General features: G+C 44.8%; 1 protein-coding gene across 2 annotated transcripts in view; it reads left to right on the plus strand.

Moving 5' to 3' along the window:
* LOC119975940 (collagen alpha-5(IV) chain-like) overlaps positions 1–15,008 on the plus strand; it is a 255,363-nt gene that overhangs the window by 149,136 nt on the left and 91,219 nt on the right. For both annotated transcript variants that reach the window (XM_038815905.1, XM_038815906.1), the window contains exons 23-25: positions 1,900–1,983; positions 5,180–5,250; positions 11,915–12,103. In XM_038815905.1, the coding sequence (XP_038671833.1) occupies positions 1,900–1,983; positions 5,180–5,250; positions 11,915–12,103 (344 nt within the window). The remainder of the gene's footprint in view (positions 1–1,899; positions 1,984–5,179; positions 5,251–11,914; positions 12,104–15,008) is intronic.

Raw genomic sequence — 15,008 nt, forward strand, 5'->3', positions numbered from 1 at the left:
CATTCCTGACAATTGAAATTCATCTGCTAATTGGATACACATTCTACAAGTTTATCAATGTTTTCTTATATTTTGTTGTAATCTTCCTCAGATCACACAACAACTTGTCAGCTTAGAAAATGTACTTCCAATTCCCTATCATTAATGTGAATTGTGATCAACAGTGGTCCCAGTAGGACAACACATCCCAGCTTTTGCCAGTCTGACTGGCTACCCTTCACCCCTAATCTCTGTCTTCTTATTCCCTGACACATCATTCTGCGACTTAGTCAGTTGTCAACTCTGCTGTTCCTTATCAAAGGTCTTTGGAAAATCCCAAACAGTCTTGACCTGGAAGTGTTAAGCACTGAGAAAGTTGGGGACTGTACACCATCTCCTTAGCTGAAATCACCCCGTTATGGAAGCAAAAATGTACTAAAATCATAGAATTTACAGTGCAGAAAGAGGCTTTTCGGCCCATCGAGTCTGCACCAGCCCTTGGAAAGTGCAACCTGGTTACGTCCACACCTCCACCCTATCCCCATAACCCACCTAACCTTTTTGAACACGAAGAGCAATTTAGCCTGGCCAAACCACCTAACCAGCACATCTTTGGACTAAAATTGTTTTAAAACTTCCCTTAAAATATAGAACATGCGAGTCACAAAATATATGTCAGAACCCTCTTGGATACAATACTTATCCAGGAGAATATCCAATGTCCAAACCTGAAATTGAAAGCTAGTCTCAGTCATGGTGGCCATGAAACTATCATTGATTAGTGTAAAAACCCACCTGGTTCACTAATAATAATAATAACAATCTTTATTGTCACAAGTAGGCTTATAATAACACTACAATGAATTTACTGTGAAAATCTCCAAGTCGTCACATTCCTGCGCCTGTTCGGGTACACAGAGGGAGAATTCAGAATATCTAATTCACCTAACAGCACGTCTTTCAGAACTTGTGGAAGGAAACCGGAACACCCGGAGGAAACCCATGCAGACACAGGGAGAACGTGCAGACTCTGAACAGACAGTGACCCAAGCCAGGAATCGAACCTGGGACCCTGGAGCTGTGAAGCAACAGTGCTACCCACTGTGCTACCATGTCGCCCACTAATTCCCTTTAAATAAGGAAATCTGACAACCTTACCCAGTCTGGCCTACATGTGATTCCAGACTCACCTTGGTGTGGTTGACTCTTAACTGCCCTCTTAAAACGTTTAAGAAGCCACTCAGTTCAAGGGTAATTAAGGATGGGCAACAGTTGCTGGCCTTGTCAGCGACCCCCTCATCCGATGAAAGAATAAAGGACCAGAATCCAGTAATTATTTACCACATTGTTCTCAGTGGAACGACAGAGGTTGCGGGGTGACCTGATAGAAGTCTACAAAACTATGAGGGGCATAGACAGAGTGGATAGTCAGAAGTATTTTTCCAGGGTGGAGGAGTCAATTACTAGTGGACATAGATTTAAGGTTTGAGGGGCAAAGTTTAGAGGAGATATGCAAGGGAAGTATTTTACACAGAGGGCAGTGGGTGCCTGGAACCCGCTGCCAGAGGAGATGGTGGAAGCAGGGACGATAGTGACGTTTAAGGGTCTCATTGGCATGAATAGGATGGGAATAGAGGGATACAGACCCCAGAAGTGTAGAAGATATTAGGTTGGACGGGTAGCATGGTCGGTGTTGGCTTGGGGGGAGGGGGGCTGAAGGGCCTGTTCCTGTGCTTTACTTTTCTTTGTTCTTTGCAGGTATTTGTTGACTGAATATTATATCAATTAATACAGCAGTGTGTATCAACTATGGTGTTTAACAAATTGTTGTCTTGGCTCATATACTATGGCCCAATGTTAACTCTATGTGAATAAACAAGATTTTAGTGAGTTAAAATTGAATTGTTTCTGTTGTTACAGGTGATAAAGGTGACCTATGCAAAGCATGCCTTGGTAATTCACACCCTGGTCCTCCTGGACCACCCGGACCTCCTGGAATACCTGGTAAACTACTGTTGATGTTTAATATGTTTCATACCTGTACATACATAATATCTTGTTATTTTATATATTATAAGGGCCATCCCTGTTGATTCCCTACCCCCCCCCCCCCCCCCAACTTTCTTTATTTTTGCTGTTATCATTTTGATCCATAGATGCTTAATGGACATAAACCTTTAAGTCGAGCAGGGGAAGTGAGGAATTCAAAAGTTACAAAAGAGAGCACTAACATTTGGACAGCAGAACCCAGAGATTTTGGCACCCAAGGGATTGGATTGGATTTGTTTATTGTCACGTGTACCGAGGTACAGTGAAAAGTATTTTTCTGCAAGCAGCTCAACAGATCATTAAGTACATGGGAAGAAAAAGGAATAAAAGAAAATACATAATAGGGCAACACAAGGTATACAACGTAACTACATAAGCACTGTCACAGATGAAGCATACAGGGGTGTAGTGTTAATGAGGTCAGTCCATAAGAGGGTCATTTAGGAGTCTGGTAACAGCGGGGAAGAAGCAGTTTTTGAGTCTGTTCGTGCGTGTTCTCAGACTGCTGGATCTCCTGCCCGATGGAAGAAGTTGGAAGAGAGAGTAAGTCGGGTGGGACGGGTCTTTAATTATGCTGCCCGCTTTCCCCAGACAGCGGGAGGTGTAAATGGAGTCAATGGATGGGAGGCAGGTTTGTGTGATGGACTGGGCTGTGTTCACGACTCTCTGAAGTTTCTTGCGGTCCTGGGCCGAGCAGTTGCCATACCAGGCTGTGATGCTGCCAGATAGGATGCTTTTATGGTGCATCTGTAAAAGTTGGTAAGAGTTAATGTGGACACGCCAAATTTCCTTAGTTTCCTGAGGAAGTATAGGCACTGTTGTGCTTTCTTGGTGGTAGCGTCGACGTGGGTGGACCAGGACAGATTTTTGGAGATGTGTACCCCATGGAATTCGAAAATGCTAACCATCTCCACCTCAGCCCGTTGATGCTGACAGGGGTGTGTACAGTACTTTGCTTCCGGAAGTCAATGACCAGCTCTTTAGTTTTGCTGGCATTGAGGGAGAGATTGTTGTCGCTGTACCACTCCACTAGGCTCTCTATCTCCCTCCTGTATTCTGCCTCATCGTTATTCGAGATCCAGCCCACTATGGTGGTATCGTCAGCAAATTTGTAGATGGAGTTGGAACCAAATTTCGCCGCGCAGTCATGTGTGTACAGGGAGTAGAGTAGGGGGCTATTTACGCAGCCTTGAGGACTACTGTGGAGGAGGTGTTATTGTTCATTCTTACCGATTGTGGTCTGTGGGTCAGAAAGTTGAGGATCCAGTTGCAGAGTTGCCAAGTCCTAGGTTTTGGAGCTTTGATATGATCTTGGGATGGGATTATGGTGTTGAAGGCAGAATTGTAGTCAATAAATAGGAGTCTGATGTAGGAGTCCTTGTTGTCGAGATGCTCTAGGGATGAGTGTAGGGCCAGGGAAATGGCGTCTGCTGTGGACCGGTTGCGGCGGGATTGGTGGGACTCAGTTCAATTGGTTGGCTATTGGCTTAAAAGCCATACTCTGCCCGGTAACAGGCAATGATTGGATCCTCCCGGAGTGGGATGGTTTTCAGAGAGCCAGGGGAGACAGTCAGAGGAAAAGGACCTGCTCTCTCCTTCCCTCTTGTTTTCCTCCAGAAAGGTTGTATATCTGTGGTATGTCTGAAACAGCGGAGAGCTGAATGAATCTACAGTGAAAATGATTACACACTGGAAATAGAAATCTCAAACTGAAAGCCTGGACTGAAGAAAGGTGTGCTAGAAACAGCAATCCGAAACAAAGACTCTTATCCTTTTACTTCTTGTTTTAGAACCCCTCTTTTCCCCCTCAGTGTTTGTTTGCCCATCTTGTTTGTGTGTGTAGAGGATTAGGGTAATTTCAAGTGGGGGGGGGGCGGTGTTAAGAGTTAAATCATAGTTAACCTGTTGTATTTGCGGCATATTTAATCATAGCTATTGTTAGTAATTATATAATTGTGTTTAAATTTACAAACCTGGTGACTGTAGTTATTGGACAGCTAAGAACCAAAGACTTTGGGTGTTTTTCTAAGAATTATTTATCAATTTCAATTGTGCTGCGAATCTGGGTCAAGTGGGGCTGCAATTGACCACGCAGTAGCCCAGGGAGTGGTAACAATATTATGCAACATGCCAACACAATGGGCCATAACCTCTGAGCTCTAGGTAAGTATATTGGGGGGGAATACCACAAAGATGCACTGGGAAACAGTCCCCCTCCAACACACCCCCCCCCCCATCTGAAAATGTGATTTAAATCGCTAACATCGGACGGTTCCGACTGCGTTACATCAAATGTTGCCCAGTAAAAGTCATAAGAATCTAAACCACTTATTGATTCTGGGTAATTATTATTATTGTAGAGGCCCACACTGACTCCCCCCCCCCCTCCCCCCCTCCCCCCCCCCTCCCCCCCCCCTCCCCCCCCCCCCCCCCCCCCACACATCCACGGTAGTCTCACCACAATTCCAAACCCAAGGAGACTCACCGTAAAAACTCCTTCCCAACCCCCATGGGACTCTTTCCCCCGCCATGTAACATCCCACCCCATAGGACTCTTTGATCTCCCCCAATGAGAATCCCCCACCCATTGGGAACACATTTCCCTCTGAAAGAGCACCCCACCCTATCCCCGTAACCCCACCTAACCTGAACATCCCTGGATGCTGAGGGGCAATTTAGCGTGGCTAATCCCCCTAACCTGCACATCTTTTGAATTTGAAAATCCCTGTATGAAATGGTGGAATTGAGAGAATGGCAAGATGAAGATGGGGGAAGTGAAAAAGTGAATGATAAAAGGAATTTATTCACTATTGGTGCATAGGAGTTGGGAAAGCAACAAATGATGGGATGTAGCCACTGAGAGCTACAAGCCGAGTATAGTGCGACTCACACTTGAGAATGTAACCAGACGACCCCAGCAGTTCCTTTACCCACAGAAAGAATGAAAGAAAATGGAGAGAAACATACATACTTTTTAATTGCAATTATCCAAGTTTAACATGTTAATAAGCGACACCTCATGCCCGTCTATGAGTGTCTCCTTATTGAAAAGGATCTTTTTAATTACTAAGAATAAGAAGATTCAGGAATTTGAAAAGTTTTTGCAATGTTAACCTTATTGGTTATACAACTTGTTTTACTTCTACGATAGGTCAACCAGGATTACTGGGCCCGAAAGGAAACGCTGGTCTTCCTGGTGAATGGGGAAGAATAGGTTTCCCGGTAAGATTCTTTTCACTTATACTTTACACCCCACCTACTCCGCCACCCACAGAGAGCTCACATCAAGTGCTCCCTTGCCAGGCTGGAGAGTTTCTCCCAGCTGTATGCTTATACCATTTTATAACTACAGCTATTGAAGATGCATCAAAGGGTACCAACTGTCTGCCATTCCCATTTGCCCTGATCGGAGTTACCAAAGTGAATTTGTAGTCTCCGATGGAAGTTAAGCCATTAAATATTGTGTTTAAAGTAACGGTCGCAAAGTAACTAACACCAAGCTTTCCAAGTTCTATCAATTTCTTTGGCGTGCCTTTGTTTGAAACTGCAGATTAAGAGGCAAAGACTTGCAATATATAACACGTTTCTTGACCGCCACACGTCTTAAAAGTGCTCTGCAGCCAGCGAAGTCCTTACGAAGCATAGCCATTGCTGTAATGTAGGAAAATAGCAGCCAATATGTGGACAACAAATTCCCAGATATAGCAAGGTGATAAATGACCAGATAATGTGTTTGTATGACTGCCTCTGTTTTTATTCCAACACAGTTAGAATAGTTGGAATAATTTTGTGGCCACCTTCATGTAAATGTACCCTCCCCCGCCCCCCCCCCCCCCCCCCCCCCCCCCCCCCAACACACCCCACACTCCAAATGCATGGGTCTTTCAGCTGATAGTTCTGAACAGGATCACTGTTGTGATCCCAGTTGGTGTTATAACTGGATGGTAAGATCCCAGATGGAACCCTGGCTCAGAAGATTGTAACTTTTATTTTTATTATATCAAACATGCGGGAACGGAGTCACAGAGCCGCTAATTTATTTTAACAAGAAAAAAACATTTATTGAACATGAAAACATCACATTATGATACAATACGCCGTTACTCCCTTCTCAGCTTGCCAAATGTGCACAGATGTAGAGATTAACATGGATTACAAAGTCTCTCTTTAACTACAATGGTCTCATTGACAAAAAAAGTTATTTTTAAGCACACAAGATGGCTGTGGTCAAATACACACTCTGCTCAAACCTACATTAGTGCCTGTGGTTTTCTCCTCAGAATCCCCCCCCCCCCCCCCCCCCCCCCAGGTTATTGCCCCCTGAGAGTTTTCAAACTTCATTCCTCAAAACCTCACTTTAAATTCTTCTCTCATAATAATGCTTTTCCTTGGCTGTTTGCATTCTGAAATCCAATCCAGGTTTTACAAATGATACTTTCCAACAAAGCTTCAGCTCCACTTTTAACAGTAAATCCAGCCCAGGATTTCACACCAACTCCTTGAGGATTTCTTTGTCTTGACTCCTGTTCAAACCGCTGACAATTGCTCTAACTTTCGATTCCCAGATGGTATTAAAATGACATAAAACATTTAATCAACCTCTGAAGCCTACTGTTCCATTTTACATCTAGTAACTTAGAGTATTTTGTACACTCTTCCTTGAAAACCTCTGAACAATACCTTGGCCTTTGTTCCCTTAAGTTCAGTGCCTTACATATACTTTCTGCCCCCCCCCCCCCTCCCCTCCCCCCGCCCCCAGCCATCATCACCACAGGCACCTGGGCTGTATTTTCTGCCTTATGCTGCTGATAGCGCAGTTCCCGATGCGGCAGAGAATCCAGAGTCAGGGAGAAAATGGGATGGGTGCCGGTTCCGATGCCCTGGACCCCCCGCTGGCATTGGGATTGAGATCCGTTCCCTGTGCCAGCGGGTAGATGCAAATGGGTAATTAAGCACATTTGTATTTGCATCCTGTTACCGGGCCCAACACCATATTCCCCAGCCCTCGTGATTCTCTGGTCCTCTGGGCCGGAATTATGTGGGCAAGAATTGGTGCTGATCCTGACAAGCATGTATTTGATACAGTGGGCCAAGGGGGTATCTTTTTAAGGGAGTTGCCCCCGAAGGCCAACAGAGAGCCATCCTCTGCCCCCTCCCCACAACGCACGACCTGTCCACCCCGCTGCCACGAGACCCGCCGCCACCCTCAAGAGACCACCTAAATAAAGAGAACCCCCATAGAGACCCCCTAAATAAGGAGACACTACAGAGATCCTCTAAACAAACAGCACCCCTCCCCCAAGGCACGTCCTAAATAAAGAGACCCTCCCCCCCCACAGATTCCCAGAAGAGAGACCCTTGTCAGGAAGGTCCCCAGAAGAGAGACACCTGTCGAGGAGCTAGGGAGCATTCCAGACAGAGGCACTAAAAACAAATCAGTGCTATAACATTTACCTGGCAATACGCCTGCTGACTAAGACAGAGGAAGCAGCACCTATCAATTCCTGGAAGAGAAAACCAGACAGCTGTGTTTAAACTCCATCAGATCTTTGATTTGCATGCCATTCATTCATTTGTCTTTGACCTTAAGAGGCTGTGAATGACAGCTTTCATACACAGCTGTCAACATTGTTCCATTCATCTCCCTTCATAGTTGAGTAACTTTGAAGTGGTCAGCTGTGAAACTAACTGCAATTTTATAAGCATCAAGCTTCGATTGACAGATCCTGGACTACTTCAAACAGAGTTCAGTGCTTTCCATTAATCTCTCTCATGGTTGAGTGATTTTGAAGTGTTCAGCTGTGAAACTAACAGAAATTAACTTTGTTTGAAGTTGTCCAGGAGCTGTCAATCAAAGCTTAACCACTTCAAAGTTACTGAACAATGAAGGAAGATGAATGGAACAATGCTGGAGGGGTGGGGTGGGGTGGGGAGAAGCTGTCCATCACAGCCTAGTAGTATCAAAGAGAAATGATTGATCAGATCAAAGATGTTAAGGAGTTTAAACCAGCTGACCGGGTTGCTCTTTCCAGGAATTGACAGATGATGCTTCCTCTGCATGAGCCAGCAGGTGTATTGCCCAGGTGAGTGCTAAGTAGTGATTGTTTTCACTGCTTCTGTCTAGACTGCTCTGACAGGGGTCTCTCTTCTGGGAGGTCGCTACAGAGCCAATTTATTTAGGGGGTCTATGTGGGGTTTCTCTTTACTTAGGGGGCTTGGGGTTGGGGGAGGGGGTGGCAATCGAGAAAACCCCAGGGGGATTGTGTTGGGGGAAGGGAACCCAACTGCGGGACTTTGTTATCGGGCCGCCCGTTCAAAATATCATGACCATGAGACATAGGAGCAGAATTAGGCCACTTGGCCCATCGAGTCTGCTCCGCCATTCAATCATGGCTGATATTTTCTCATACCCATTCTGCTGCCTTTTCCCCATAACCCCTGATCCCCTTATTAATCAAGAACCTATCTATATCTGTCTTAAAGACACTCAGTGAATCAGCCCGACAGTGGGACTCCCTGGGGAATCCTTTACAATCCTCACCATGGAAAAAGCTGCATGGCTAAGGATTGGGAATTGCTTCCTGATTTGTGCTCCCAGCAGGAGAACAAATCGGGCAATTCAACTCTGCCGGAGAACATAGTCTCCCAAACATATAATCCTATCCCCTGTCTCTAAATGCTCTTAAAATACTAAAACTTAAGAGCTTTTTACCTTACAAGTTGCTGAGCAGTGCCCACATTCTTAAGCCTTTTTTCACACCACAGCCCTCTCTAAGCACAATAGAAAGAGAGTTGGAACTAACCAAGCCGCACACATACAAACACCTTTGTTCGGCATGAATCTAACTACTCGGCATGAATGTAACTATATGTTTTACCTTTCCAGGCATATTTAAATCCATACCTTATTTTTACTGTTTACCAATACAAATATAAATCCCTTAAAACTAACTTTGTTTTTCTGACAATCACAGCAAACACTGGCTCAATTTGTCGCTTTTTTGCCTCTGAGAAAGAAGGTCGTTGGTTCAAGTTCTATGCTTGGACTTGAGCACAAAAATTAAAGCTGACATTTGAGTGCAGCACTGAGAGAATGCTGCCCTCTCAGACGAGGAGCTGAAATGGAATGCTGCGTGCCCTCACGGGTGGTGAAAACATTCCTGTGACACAATTCTGAAGACATGAGAGTGATCCCTGGTGTCAATCAACATCACAAAAAACAGATCCCTCTGGTCTGTGCTCATATTGGCTCCAACATTACCTGCATTATAAAAGCAAAAACATTTCGAAAGGACTTCATTGGCTGGAAAGTGCTTTGAGATGTTTGGTGGTTTTGAAAGATGCAATGCAAGTCTCATTCTTTCTCATTAACCTTCAGTATCCAACCATAAAATTCAGAATAAAGAGAAAAGCAGCAAAACATTGGCAACAAGAAACAAATGGAAGGTTTATGCTTTTTCTCCCTAACAGCAAATTTCCAACAATTAAAATGATGCGCTGTGGGACTGTAGGATGGGACATTCAGGAAGAAATAATGAGGGGTTTTGAGAAAGGTACAGTGGTAGTCAAGGGTGATGGAACATTTTCGGGGCAGTTTCTTAGAGCAGCACAATGTAGTGCCAACAGGGGGGTACTAGATCCGATAATGTCTGATGAGACTGGATTCATTAATAATCTCGTAATGAAGGCACCCATAGGTAGCACAGATAATATGGTTGAATGTTATATTCAGTTTGAGGGAGAGAAGAATGGGTCTAAGACCAGTGTTTTAAACTTAAATAAGTGCACTTGTGAAGGCATGAAGGCAGAGCTGGCTAAAGTGAACTGGAAAATTAGTTTAATGAGTGGACCAGTAGAGATACAGCAGAAGACAATTAAAGTGACATTTCAGGATACTCAGAAAATATATATTCCAATGAGAAAGAAAGTTTCTAAGGAAAGGATGCACCATCCATCACAAATGAAGATTAGACGGAATATGAGAGCAACAAAGAATGATGAAAAGATTAATAAGGAGAGAGAAATTAGAGTATCAGAGAAAACTAGCTAGAAATATAAAATCAAACAGCAAGAGCCCTACAGGAATTTAAAAAGGAAAAAATTAAAGCGAGCATATGTCTACTAGAGAGTGAGAATGGAGAATTATTGTCGGAAATAGCAGATGATTTGTCTTCACTCTAGAGGGATACAAATAACTTGCCAGAAATAATTGTGAATCAGGAGGTGAAAAGGAGAGAGGACCTGAAAATAATTACAATAACCAGGGAAAGGAGATTGAGAAAATTATTAGAACGACAGGCTGACAAGTACCAGGCCCTGGTGACTTGCATCGTAGGGTCTTAAAAGGAGTGGCTGCTGAGATAGTAGATGCATTGGCTTTAATTTCTCAAAATTCCCTCAATCCTGGAAAGGTCACATCAGATTGGAAAATAACAAATGTGACACCACTATTCAAGAACGCAAGGAGACAGAAAGCAGGAATTTACAGGAATTACAGTTAAAGATCTGTCATCGGGAAATTACAGGAATCTACATTACGGAGATTATGGTGGGACATTGAGAAAATCTCAAATTTGATCAGCATGGTTTTGTGAAACCATTTATTGGAGTTCTTTGAGGAAGTAATAAGCAACATGGATAAAGGAGAACCTGTTGATGTGCCATACATGGATTTCCAGAAGGCGTTTAGCAAGGTGCCACATCAAAGGATACTATGCAAAATAAGAGTTCATGCTGTAGGGGACTAACATATTAGCATGGGGAGAGGATTGGTTAGCTAACATGAAACAGAAAGTAGGCAAGATATTACATAGGAATTAGTGCAGGGTCCTCAACTATTTACAATTTATACTTGGTGTCCGAGCTTGTCCTCGCCGAGACTTATGGGGAGACTGATTGCTCCAAACCTATAGGTCTTGTGTGGGTTACAACAAATAGGTAGGAAGTAAGTTATGAAGAGGACAGAAGGATCTGTAAAAGGACATAGATATGTTAAGTGATTGGGCAAAAAGCTGGTAGACTGAATGAAAGTGGGAAATCATGAATTTGCCTACTTTGGCAGGAGGAATAGAAAAGTAGCATATGATTTAAATGGAGAGAATTTGCAGAACTCGGAGGTACAGAGAGATCTGAGTGTCGCAGTGCATGAATTAGGAAAAGTTAGTATGCAGGTACAGCAAATGATTAGGAAGGCAAATGAAAAATAGTCATTTATTGCAAAAGTAATGGAATATAAAGGTAGGGATTTGCTATAAAGTGAACACGGCATTGAGCACCACATGTGGAGTGCTCTGTACAGTTTTTGTCTTCTTATTTTAATAAAAGCATATAAATCCATGAGAAACAGTTCAGAGAAGATTCATTCAACTCATACTTGGTTGGAGGGAAAGCCTGGACAGGTTGGGGCTGTATCCATTGAAATTTAGAAGACTGAATGATGATCGTATTGAAGAATATAAGATTCTGGGATGATCTTGACAGGGAGGATTTTGAAAGGATGTTAGAATTAGAGGACACAGTTTAAAAATAAGGGGTCGCTCATTTAAGATGGCGATGAGGAAAAATCCTTTCTCTCAGTGGGTTGGGGGTCCGTAGAGCTCTCATTTCCAGAGAGCAGTGGAGGCATGGTGAATGAACAATTTTAAGGCAGGGCTAGATAGTTCTTGACTAACAAGGGATCAAAGGTTATCATGGGTAGGTGGAATGTGGAGTTGAGGCCACATTCAGACCAGCCATGATCTCCGTAAATGGTGGAGCAGTTTTGAGGTTCTAAACCGACTGCTCCTGCTCCCAATTCTTATGTTCACATGTATTTTGCTGATTGGAATACCCTGTTTTTTCTAGGTTTTACATTGTTGCTTCTATTTTTTGGTCACCAACCTTCTAGGGTTCTCCAGGCTCTTCAGGTTTTGTCGGACCACCAGGATTGAAGGGTGATCCAGGAATTGGTGGTGGCCAAGGTGAAAAAGGAAACAAAGGTGATCAGGGCTTCCTTGGGAATACAGGAAGGCAAGGAAATGATGGAATACCTGGTCAACCAGGACCACAAGGACGCCAAGGAACTAAGGGTGACCCAGTCAGTACTTTCATCCTGTTATTTGTTCTGGTGTCAGCTTTAATTTGATGTTAGCATTCTCTTTGAATCTCCTGTACACACCTCCAGCAACAAGAGCTCAAGGACTTATTTTCCATTAAGGTTGGGAGCACCATCAGTTGCCTCCACTGCTTCTCTCTTTTCCACGAACTCACCAGGCCAAATATCCTCTCAGGTTTCCCCCCTGTGCCCTAGCCCTGAAATTGCATCTTTCTCTTGTTTCTCTTCCCTTTACCCCCTCCAAGCTCCTTCTGTCCATGGGACCCACCCCCTCAATCCTGTTCCCACTAAACTGCTAACCAACTTAATTCCCTTCCTGGCCTCCGAATTAGCTGATATTGTTCAGAGTTCTCTCTACTCAGTTCATTCAAAACTGTGCTGCCCACATCCTAACTTGCACAAAGTCCCATCACCACGTACTCGCACCTACATTTACTTCCTGTTAAGCAAACCTTGATTTTACAGTTCTCATCATTGTTTTCAAGTCCTTCCATAACCTCCTCCTTCTCTATCTCTCCAATCTCCTCCAGTCTTCCAACCCACTGATATATTTGTGTCTTTCAATCCTAGCCTCTTATGCATCTCTGATTTTAATTGTTCCATCTTTTCAGCTTGTGAGGTAGCCATCTCTTCAGCTTGTGAGCTCTTATATTCTGGACTTACCATCCCTATACATGTTCATTCTATCTCTCTTGTGTCCTTCAAGACACTCCTTAAAATTGACCTTTTTGCTCTAACTTCTCCTTATGAGGTCCAGTGTCAAATCTTGCCTGATAATGCTCCTGCGAAGGAAGGACGTGGCATTTTTTTACGATGTTAAAAGCCGTTTATAATTACAAGCTGATGTTCCTGTTGAATCCAGACATTCAGCACAATATCTAGGCTGGCACTTCAGTGCACTGCACTACTGAAGGAGAGCTGCACTGTCAGAGTTGCCTACTTTTGCATGAGACCTTAAACCAAGGCCCCATTTGCAATATCAGGTGGATATAAAAGATCTCAGCCACGATCTAACAGGAGAAGCACTAAGTGCCATAGCAGGTGCGACTTCTCGAGTGCTTCCCGATGGCCAATCTGGCAATACCATGGCTGGTATCTAACCTGAATTGGTGCCGGAAATGATCTCTCACTGGCGTCATGGTGGAAATGGCCGTGCCGCCAGCTGATTCACCTAGATCGCCCCCAACAGCTCCCCGCTAACAAGAGGGAGCAGTACGTTAACAGCTTCCTCCTAACACACTCCAAACAGCACACAGCCATGCCAAAACGGAGACCTGCTCCACGCTTCGGGGCTGCCGAACTGGTCAGGCTGCTGGACGCTGTGGAGGCAAGACAGGACACCCTGTTCCCCTGAGAGAGTCAGAGGATCAGCCAAAGGGCCACCAATGCCACCTGGGAGGCAGTGGCAGCAGCTATCAGTTCAGGCAGCGTGACCGGGAAGACCTGAGTCCAGTGCAGGAAGAAGACCAATGACCTCCACCGGACCGCACGGCTACGTTGACAGAAGCCTCCTGGCATTGATCCCACCTGCCACCCCCAGACCTCCACCATTCCCCCTCCCCACCCAACAAGTCGGTGGCTTTCACCTAGCACCACTCACCCCCCAGCATAATACCGCGCCTGTGCCCGAGCACACCCTGGCACCCACCAGCACAACCCACCCGTGCCCAGCAGCTGTGCCCACATATACATCTACATCCAGATTAGGGCAGCACGGTAGCATTGTGGATAGCACAATCGCTTCACAGCTCCAGGGTCCCAGGTTCGATTCCGGCTTGGATCACTGTCTGTGCGGAGTCTGCACATCCTCCCCGTGTGTGCGTGGGTTTCCTCCGGGTGCTCCGGTTTCCTCCCACGGTCCAAAGATGTGCAGGTTAGGTGGATTGGCCATGACAAATTGCCCTTAGTGTCCAAAATTGCCTTAGTGTTGGGTGGGGTTACTGGGTTATGGGGATAGGGTGGAGGTGTTAACCGTGGGTAGGGTGCTCTTTCCAAGAGCCGGTGCAGACTCGATGGGCTGAATGGCCTCCTTCTACACTGTAAATTCTATGATAAATCTATAGACCCCCCACGAATGCATCAAGCATGCAGCTCACAATGCCCTCCTTAATTGCCCTTAAGCAGGTCGTGTTGGGCCGGCTTCTTGAACCTCTACAATACACGGGGTGTAGGTGAACCCACAGTGTTTCTCGGAAGAGATTTCCAGGTTTTGCACCCAGTAAGAGTGAAGGAAAGGCAATACATTTCCACATCAGTAAGGTCTTCGAGGGGAATTTGAAAGAGATGGTGTTTCCATATATCTGCTGCTCTTTTTCTTCTTGGTGGAACAGGATCATGGGTTTGGAAGGTACTGTCAACGAAGACCTGGCAAGCTGCTGCAGTGCACCTTGTAGATCGTACATACTGCTGCCCCTAATTGTCAGTCATGGAGGGAGTGAATGTTTAAGGTGGTGATTGGTGATTGGGTTGCCGATCAAGCAGGCTTCTCTTTCCTGGATGGTGTTGAATTTTTTGAGTACTATTGGAACTGCACTTATCCAGGCAAGTGGAGAGTAGTCCATCACGCTCCTGACTTGGGTCCTATAGAGCAGTGTTTTTCAAACTTTTTTTTCCCGGGACTCACTTTTGCCAACCGTCCGATCTTCACAACCCATGCCGGCCGACCTGAGTGACCCACGCCATGTTTGCGTACCTTTGCAAAAATGCAAAAGCAGAGCTTGCTTTGTCCTCACAATCTCACTTGAACAAGTTCAAAGGAGAAGAGGGCAATGTGTATATCAGGTGCAGACTTCAACCAGATCCTTTGCACATGTAGGTCATCGTGAAGGACAATAGCAACAAAATGCATGTTTTACTCAGCACTTGAAACTCCTGGGAGATACTACAC

The sequence above is a fragment of the Scyliorhinus canicula genome, chromosome 13, assembly GCF_902713615.1.
Source record: "Scyliorhinus canicula chromosome 13, sScyCan1.1, whole genome shotgun sequence".
NCBI lineage: Eukaryota > Metazoa > Chordata > Chondrichthyes > Carcharhiniformes > Scyliorhinidae > Scyliorhinus > Scyliorhinus canicula.